At 31.6% G+C, this 10,095-nt stretch overlaps 1 protein-coding gene across 1 annotated transcript; it reads right to left on the reverse strand.

Annotated features, from left to right (window-relative positions):
* Positions 1-632: 632 nt before the first annotated feature.
* On the reverse strand, positions 633-3,718 carry LOC143580839 (endoglucanase 1-like). Its single transcript, XM_077063770.1, has 5 exons — positions 3,508-3,718; positions 2,691-2,900; positions 2,050-2,250; positions 1,867-1,959; positions 633-1,367 (listed from the first exon to the last, which is right to left on the reverse strand). Exons 1-5 carry the CDS (start codon positions 3,712-3,714, stop codon positions 633-635), a joined length of 1,446 nt encoding a protein of 481 aa, XP_076919885.1. The 5' UTR covers positions 3,715-3,718.
* Positions 3,719-10,095: the final 6,377 nt, after the last annotated feature.

Raw genomic sequence — 10,095 nt, forward strand, 5'->3', positions numbered from 1 at the left:
GAATTTTTCGAAATCCCATCATCTAGTTCAATATTTATCGTCATTATTTTACGATGATACCTAGGACGTATGACGATACTGTCTTTTAATCATGGACTTCATAGCCAATGTAACTACTTCATATACAATACACTTAGGTCGAAACAAAATAGAGCCCGCTGTAAAGAATTAATAGGACGGTTGGATATTCGAATGCGAAAAACTCGTTAATTTAAAGAATTTTAAGAGTTCATTTGAATTAGAAGAATATTGGGTCCAAAAACGAACCCAAATTTGATATACACCTTTTGCTGTTTGCACACTCTACCCTCAAGTCTCACATTCTAACCAACTTTAACACGCTTACACTCACAGTGGGCTTTTGAAACTCTTAGTCAGTAGATGGCTTATTGGGCCTTTGAAAGGTCTTAATTAGTTAGCTTAATTCAATGCAATATGACAACAAAGTAGCCATTTCATCATAACAATTAACAAGCCACTTGATTAATTCACCAACCAACAGTTAAATAAGATGAGAATACAAAACAACAAAACCTTAACTACCCAAGGATCTGGGATCATACATGTCACAACTAACATCTTTCAATCCTCAAAACATCCCATGATCAACAAACTTATCATCAAACCATAACTCAATGCCCCGAAAAGAACGCCACGGCCCCCACAAACGGAGCGTTAATATACGTAGCCGGTTCGGACTCACTATAATTACCCCGTTCGTCACCATAACTATCGTTACTATCCGGACCCCCCACAATCGCACCCACAAGTGCATTCGGGTTAGGCGACCCAGAATTAAAATACTGATGCCCCGCATCACAAGATATGCGATCAGGATGATCACGAACCGATGGTATAGATGATCCCCTATGGTGGACACGCGTCGGGTACTTGTCACCGAATCCAACCATATACGACATTTTCATCGGATTATCCCCCAAAATATAATCAATCTGCTTCTTGGCTTGCACTATAAGTGCCTCTGATGGCACGGTTGACACCCCGCACGAAGCGTGCCCACCATTCGAGCTAAGATACTTTGCATAAGTTAATAACAAGAACGTCGAGGTTGTCACATATTGGAGGTTGCTCTCGCCTTGTTTATAAAACAACCCGCCGTGTGTGAAGTGTTGCGCGTTTGATGATCCTGGGATAAGTGAACAAATGTAATTATCTGAGTGTTGTTTGTATGTCTGAAATTGGTCTTTTGCGAGAAGAACTTTGGTTGCGGCTCGTTTATCGTCCCAACTAAAGGAGAAATCATCTTCGTCCGAGCCCATTGAGGGACCATTTGATTGAATGTATGATAAATATGAAGCATCCTTGGAAGCTTTGTGGATCCATGAAGCTCCCCACAACAATTCATCCTAAATTCGTTAATCGTTAGATATTAAATTTAACACGAACATGAACCTGACGCTAACCCAAAATTGTGTCAAACAAGTGAATCGAGACACAACATGCATATTCGCAGGTTGACCCAAACACAACACGTTTGACCAGAAAGTTTTTGTTCTTCCAATTTTTTTCACAATTTAATTCTTTAATTTACCTTTTTAAAGAATAAAAATTCAAATTTTAATAAAACAAACACATTTTATTCATAAAATCTTATGTTAATTACTTTTTTAGTTCTTTTTTTAGTTTTAAATCCTAGCTTAAATTAAATTTATTGTATAAATTAAATTTAACACCCAAAATTTTAATTTATTTTACAAAATATATTTTTTAAAAACACACGGATTAAACAAGTCAACCCGCAAACTCACAAAAACTAACCAAAACACATTGACACCAAAAAAAATAAAATGTTACATTCGTGTCATGTGTTCTAGTCATGTCAGAAAATCAAACCCCGAGTCTTACATTGTATCCGGAGTACGAGCAATAAAAAGGGCAGATAACAGAGCTAAGGGAGTCACTATATGAGCCTCTATACTGGTTTGCCAACTCAAACACCTGATACATTTGATTAAATAATTAGTACATATTATTAAATGTTAATTTTATAAAAGAATGTAGTAATGATCATGATGACAAAGTTCATACATTCTTTGCTGTTTGTAGTAGTTTATGTGAGTATGAAGAGTCAGAGTCTTGAAACACAATTGAAGCGGCAGCTAGTGCCGCTGCGGTCTCAGCTGCCACATCAGATCCCGGGTTCTTGGACGACACCTTGTATACGTTACGTGGTGTGTCCATATCCTCCGGCCTCTCCCAGCAACGATGATCCGAATAAGGCTCACCCACCTGTCAAAACCGAGCTTAAATGACTAAGTCTGCCTAAAAACAAGTTTGTTACACAAACAAGTCCGAAACCCAAGCTTTACTTATTATGCTTGAACTGACTTATGAAACTTAAAAAAATATTGTTTATATAAATTTTATTTAATATATTAATATATTAAATATATTTATATAATAATCATCAAATATAGAATTACGATTAATATATTAAATATATTTAAATAGTAATCATCAAATATAGAATTACGATACGGTTTTAATAATATTAAAAAGTTATAAACTATAGTAGTTTAAAGTATATGTCTATAAATTATAAATAAGTAAGCTTAACTTGAGTTTGAAAAACTAATAACAACCAGCCTCGGCCAAAAGCTATCATAAATTTGTAAGTTATGCATAAGATATCATTATTTCATCTCTAGTTTGAATATTAGAACTCGCACCTGGACATATAAGGTACCAGGCTTGGCCATGGCCGCTTTCAAGAGATAATCGGAACCCCAACGAAGAGCTTCTTTCGCATTCCCTAATTCCGATTTCATCTTCTCACCGAACTCGATAATGCTCCATGCAAGCATTGTAGTAGTGAAAGCCATAGGCAGCCCAAACTTCACATTATCTCCTGCATCATAATAACCTCCAACTAGATCCACCTAAAAACAACAAAAAAGTTATAACATAAAAAACTATTGGAATGCATAATCAAATTAGGGTCCATAGGACCATCTATAATAACGAATAAAATGAACATAAACACTTAATCAAACAACTGATGTATTCATATTTTTTCATATAAAGAACTAACATAAATGAATTTAACCATATAAAGATAAATGAACATGCATGAACAAAAGTAAACAAATATATATGAACGTGTGTTCATATTAATTCGTTTAATTAAATGAACACAAACTTTAAGTTGATGTTCCTCGTTTTAGTAAATGAGCGAACAGAAACAAACTTCTAGCCAAATGGTTAATAAACAATTCGCTGCTGGTTTAACAAACATACATGAACAAACGTAAACAAACATAAACGAATATCTATGAACGTGTGTTCATATTCATTCGTTTAATTAAATGAACTAAAACTTTATGTTGATGTTTCTCAGTTTAGTAAATGAGTGAACATATAAACAAACGTCCTGCCAAATGGTTCATAAACAATTCACTGTTTTTAATTCGTTCACAATTTATAGGCCAATGAGGAACCGAAGTGTACAATAACAAAATATCAAAATAAGTGTAAATGCAAAGGTACATTGTCAGAAGAACCGTCGTGTAATGCCGAATCAGCACGCCATTTAAGACGTTGGTTAGCGGGTAACTTTCCGGACCGTTGGCCCTCGAAGAACATGATCGATTTAGTGAGGGCATCCGAGTATTGTTGGGAAGTGAAAGCGGATATAAAAGAACATGTTAAGGTGGAAATGATGAACAATGTGACACAAATGTATGACTGAACCATTTTGGTTGGTTGTGAATTTTGATTGTGTGAATAATATGTTTGTGAGTGTGTTTATTTTATAGAGTTGATGATGGGTGGTTGTAATTAGATGAAATCACGGAGTTAACATACAAAAAGAATTCAATTTAAGAAACAAGCGTGACTAGTTTGAATTATGGATATATAAGTCAATAAGTCAATTCACGATGATTCTCGATTTTAGGGTTAGCATAGTTTGGTTTGGTTTTAGAATAAAATAGAAATTTTTGTTTTTGAATTTTTTTAACTGTTAGATTTTGGTTTTGCCATTTGTGTTAAAAAAAATTTCAAGGTGTAAAAACAGTTTGGCCAAAAATAATGAATTTTGTACTAAATTATTTTGTTAATTAATAGTTCATTGGTTATTATACTACTGGATATAATAATATTTTGAGTTAAATATTTATAAAATAAAAAAATCTAAAAATTTGGTTCGGCTCAATTTTTGTGGTTTTTATTGCATGTAAAACCTAAAGCGTGGCGTAAATTCGGTTTTTCAAAAAACATAAACCAAATCCATAGTTTATGTTTCCTTTCGGAAAAAAAATGTTACGGTTTGGTCCTTTTTTTTATTTTTGTATGTGTTTTGGATCAGTTTTTCAGTTTCATGCGTACCGTTAGTTAATTTCTTCTTAAGTTAATAATTTGTTTCTTACGTTATGGACTGTTTTTCGGTGGCTTGTTTTTACTTTCAAAGTTTCAATAAGAAGAATGAATTATGACCGTTTGTGCCAAGTTTTATAAATATGGTGCCATAATTTTGCCCATAACTTTAGGGAATTTACTACTTTTAGAAGAATTGTAAGCCTACAAGTAAGCACGGGTTCCATGCTGCATTTGACCTGCCCATGGGTCCATCCCTAATATTTTTAGCAATAAATAAATTTATTATTGCTAATAAAGGATAAGAATATACACCCAAAATAAATTTACTTACTTATTGCTAATAAAGGATAGTAATATACACTTAAAATAAATTAATTTAATGCTAATAAAGGAAAATAATATACAAACCTAAAATAAATTTATTTATTGTTAATTCATAGGAACGGACCAACCAGTTCTAAACCCAAAAAGAATTCTTCAAATTTAGAGAAAGTAACGAGTTCTATATTTCGAGTTCAATAATCGGTATAATGAGGTGGCATCCGACTATCTGGTACAAATAAAATTAACTTACTAAATATACAAATAACTAGAATTTTAATCTGTCTATTCTAATAATTTAAAATAATTGTGGATATTTTTCATGTTTTGGTTAATTCTCACCCTTCTTTTCCCTCCAAAACTAACTTCCTAATATCTACCTATTCTAATAAATTAAAATAACTGGGACATATGTCACTGGGAGATTCACTCTTAGCCAAATTTTCCCACTAAAACTATTTTTCTATTTTTAATTAATTTTGTTTATGTCAGTGTAATCAAAACATATCAATTAATCATTTAATCAAATAACTAATTACCTAAATTATAGAAATTAAAAATATGTGGATATTTATTTCAGTATAATAAAAATATTTATATCTTTAATGAAATCATATCTATCTTTTTTTATTAAATCAATTTATAAAAACTTTTCAGGGTAGAAGATGACTGTGGAAAAATTAATAAACGATATTTATAGGTCTAAGAAGATAAAAACAAGAACAAATTATGAATGAATAATAATTTTATTTTCACTTATTCATTCAACCTCCATGGATCAATGGAGTTTTCATCCATATCTTTCAAATCTGTAGCAAAAACGTGTTTTAATCATGCTAATTTTATATATGTTCTCTTTTTATGTCATTTATAATGATATATCTTATCATCTCTTTTAGAATTCGCTATTCAATTAAAAAATATAATTACAGCTTATAAAATCACTAGGTTAATCTTTTCGTGATTATGAATAAATTGTGTGAGAATGCATCACATATTCGTATAAATATTACATAGAAAATATAATTTGAACTTATTAAATTATTTAATTTGATAAAATATAGGTTTTTTTAATTTCTATAATTTAATTGTATTTCTTTTGAGATTCCCGTGCATCACACGGGATCTAAATCTAGTATGTAATAGATCAATAATTATTCACTTTCCTTTTATACTCTATTTATATTTATCTTTTTATAAAAATAAATATTAAAATATTTTTTTACTGTATATTCCAAAATAGTTGGTGAATTAAAAAAACAACAATAAACAATGTTTGTCAAAGATTGAAAAATCATATAATTTTAAATGTTATCATTAATATATTGTACTATGTATATTGTGGAAGATTGTAAAGAAAAATAAAACTCGAATATGCTTTCATTTTTCAAAGTTATTTTTTAATCATTAAATTGTAAATATATGCTTAAAAGTCGATCTATTTTTTTTTAAATCAATCAATTTATCTATTATTATTATTATTATAAATTGTCATATAAATTTATAAATTATAAATCTATACTTTAAATCTATTCATTTATTTTTTTGTTAATTTAGTAAACTATATATATGTTAAAACGTAAAGAAAGTATGTACCAATCACTTTCAGACATAACAAGGTTTATTATATTTTATTTCTTAGTATTTCTATCTGGGATTGTTCCGGGTTTTTTGTGAAACTTAAATTTGATTTTTATAGGTCAAAAGTTGGTAAATAAATTGTTTGGTACATGTTAACTACAGTTAGGATCAAAATTTGTTACAGGTAACAAATGAGAAATCTGAGTATTTTTAAAAGTTTGAGAATGCAAATAGATTTATCATCAAATTTGTTATGGGTTCAAAGTGTTGTCTTAAAAATGTCAAACAGATGAAAGTTAGAATTTGTACGTGCATTTTTTTTATTAAGTTAATTTAAAAAAAAATCATTTTATGATATAAATAAAATTAATTTATGTACAAATATTATAGATTCGGACATAGATGTAATATATTTTTTCAAAAACGTTATGTAGTTATTTGTTTTACTTGTAATTTTATAATTTGAATAATCACATGTGTGACACGGACTCTAAAACTAGTTATTCTAATAGAAAAACTGTATAGTAATAATAATTATTATAATATCAATACAATTACTTTAGTTATTGTATCTCACGATCTTGTGGTAATCTAAATATTTATTTTTTAATTTTGAGATGAACGTCTCTTTATTAATCTTGCGAATTTGGTCTAGTGGTTAGTTGGTCTGCCCGCCTCAGTGAAGATGCAGGTCCGATTCCCACTTCAACCATTACTATGGGCATCCGGATGCAGGGACGAATCATGGTTTTAATCCCGGGTTCGAACCCGATAAGGGGTGGGTGAGAGTTTACAGATTCCATCTGGTTTCCGCACATCAGACGGGTATGGTCTCACAGCTAGGAGTCGACCTTAGACATAGCCCCGAAAAGAATACGTTTACACATAAGACCTCTGACGTTTAAAAAATTTATATAAATATATTATGATAATATTAATATTGTAATTGTAATTTTCTAACTTCATTCTATTGTGTTAAAATGGACATGATTTACGTTGAAGAAGGAATGTTGGGTGGCGTAATTGTTGGAATTACTTTGAAAATGGCAATAAGTTTGTGTCTTGTATAATCAACTGACTCAACTGTAAATTATAGAATTCAACTGAAATCACATGTCAAACAATTTGAATTATGATTTGACATAAAAACTATTAAAATTGGACTCTCGTTTTTATCATTGTATGAACAAAGTTTAGAAACCTAAACAAGAAATATGCCCTGAAATTAATAAAATTCAAAATAACAATATAAAAAACCGAAACAGTAAACAGTGACGGGTCTAGAATAGAATTTTAAGGGTATTTCAAATTCTTTTTTACCATATATTCATGTAAATGATTAATATGCGACTGAGCATGGAGGTGGCTAGCTAGCAAGCGGGCATAGGTGACCAACAGAGGTTGGTGGTGTGGCAAATTGGTGATGAGTCTAGAATAGAATTTTAAGGGTATTCCAAATTCTTTTTTACCATATATTCATGTAAATGATTAATATGCGACTGAGCATGGAGGTGGCTGGCTAGCAAGCGGGCATAGGTGACCAATAGAGGTTGGTGGTGTGGCAAATTGGCGATAGTTGATGACTCTGGCTGACTTCTTTTCGTAATATTTTAAGATCACAATTTTTTGTCATCTAACTGGTTAAATGGGTTTTGGCTATTATTTAAGTTGGGCTTTTAGTTAATATGTACGCTTTCTAATCAAATTAATTTGGGCTTTTAATAAATTTTTAAGTGGTGAAGTGTTGATCTTTTTATTAATATTTAGGTTTTCTAATCAAATTAATTTGGGCTTTTCATAAATTTTTAAATGGTGAAGCGTTGATCTTTTAAAAAGTTATAGGGGTATCATAATTTTCACTTAGTGGTATCCCCAATTAGAAAGTGGGTTTCCTTTACCTTCCACCAAGCCAAAACATCAAAAGTGTCATATTCCTCTTCGGATAAACCGGTAGAGTAATCATATGCACTATACCTTCCTAGTTCGCTTGAAGGGGTGTTACCCCTTTGTTTTTTAGCCGTTACGTTGCGAACGGTGTTCATAAGGCTAATCATGGGATCTCGTACTCTAGTAGCACTTGAACTTGATGAAGACCCCCCCGGCGTAGGCATGTGTATGTTTGACCCATATTTATTTAAATAAAAGTCATACATAAATTTAAAATTCAAGTTAAAATAATTTTTTGCCTCTGTTGAAAAGTTTGGGTCAACTTCATGCATATCTAAGCCTGAAAAAATTTCGTCTATAACACATTCAACCCCCGTAACATTTAACATTGGGTTTAAAGCGGCGGCGCAAATAAAAATCGGTGGCAATTCAAGAAAGTATTTTTTTAATTTAAACTTCATTGGTAATATGATGTTTGAAAACATTGGACTTTTATTTTCAAATTCTTTAAGATTGTTAACGATTAAAAATAACTCCGAAAGAACCAAGGGACTTGTCGGATAATACGTTCCCGATAGTTTCGTAGTTGATGTTTTAAAAACTTCAAGAAAAGTCGATAAGTCATTGATAATTTCCCATTTCTCATTTGAAAAGGGGATTGCCAAATCATCCTCGGTAAGACTAGAATGAAACATTTGTAAAGTTTCTCTTTGTTTCAAAGCACTTTGTAACATTATGCAAGTGGAATTCCATCGATGAGGTACATCCCAATTAGCTCCCAAAGCTTTTCTTCCCGTATCTTTACAAAATTTTCTATATTCCATTTGTCTTTTTTTACTTTTCTTAAAAATTCATGTAACATTATTCTAAAATCGTTTATAACCGATGTAACCTCATCCGAAGCAAGTCCGTCTTGCACGATTAAATTAATGATATGTGCAACACACCTTGAGTGAAAAAATACACCATTGCAAATCGGCGTATATTTTAATTTTAATTTATCAACCCCGATGTATTATTCGACGCGTTATCAAATGCCATTGAAAATATTTTATTTTCTAGTTTATAAGTTTTTATAACATAATCTAAAATTTCAAACAAATTATCTCCCGTATGTGGATACTCAAAGAGTTCGAAAGCAATGGTGCGTTTCATCATTTCCCACGATGACGGGTCTACCCAATGAGCGGTGACACAAAGATAAGATTCGGGTAGACCATGTGGAGCCGACCAAACATCACTAGTTAAGTTTATTCCCGTATTTATATTTTCAAAATATGCAATTAGTACCTCTTTGGCCTTCTTCCACAATTTTAAACAATAACGTTTAAGAGTATGACGACTTACGTGAGTGTATTGTGGTTGAAGCGTATCTCGAATCATGGCGGTTAAGCGAGGGTTGTCGAAGTGGCTAAACGGCAAAGCTTCTTGAATCACAAACTTCGCCATACGATCTTGAACTCGATCAATTTGGTATGTAAATATTCCGCCTTCACTATCCATTTGCGTTTGTTGCGAATCGACGTTCTTTTTCAACGCCTTGCAATACGGTTTTTCGATGCGTTTCTTCAAATTTGAATTCGAAATTGGGTTTAAATAAATCCCACAAAACTTGCACCGAGCCTTCATTGAATGGTCACTCAATTCAACCAAATCCCAATTGCAACAAATCTCTTGATTACGATTATGAGGTACAATACGAACGAAACTTGGTTCGGCGATGGAACCTTGACCAACCGATGATTGTGAGGCAGCCATAACAACAAATATGAATATAGAAGAAGAGAAAACAAGAGATTAGATAACTCAAAACGTTGTAATAGCGTTTTTTTGTATTTTTTTGCGTTCGGGTTTGCGTTTTGAGTGTTGTGATGAACCCATGACACCAAATACCTATTTATACTAGTAGTGGGGTGATTGGGGGAGACAAAAAACGGCCATTTTTGACCCCAACGGTCAAAAAACGGC

This window comes from Bidens hawaiensis, unplaced genomic scaffold (genome assembly GCF_021521415.1).
Source record: "Bidens hawaiensis isolate Kalapana, Puna unplaced genomic scaffold, B.hawaiensis_p1.1 tig00030670_1, whole genome shotgun sequence".
Taxonomy (NCBI): Eukaryota; Viridiplantae; Streptophyta; class Magnoliopsida; order Asterales; family Asteraceae; genus Bidens; species Bidens hawaiensis.

Excerpts from the sequence above, each read along its gene's own strand:
- LOC143580839 (XM_077063770.1), bottom strand. The coding sequence starts at position 3,714 with ATGGTTCAGTCATACATTTGTGTCACATTGTTCATCATTTCCACCTTA. Across the intron at positions 2,251-2,690 it reads CTGGTACCTTATATGTCCAG|GTGGGTGAGCCTTATTCGGA; the intron begins GTGCGAGTTCTA and ends CGGTTTTGACAG. Across the intron at positions 1,960-2,049 it reads TACTACAAACAGCAAAGAAT|GTGTTTGAGTTGGCAAACCA; the intron begins GTATGAACTTTG and ends CAAATGTATCAG.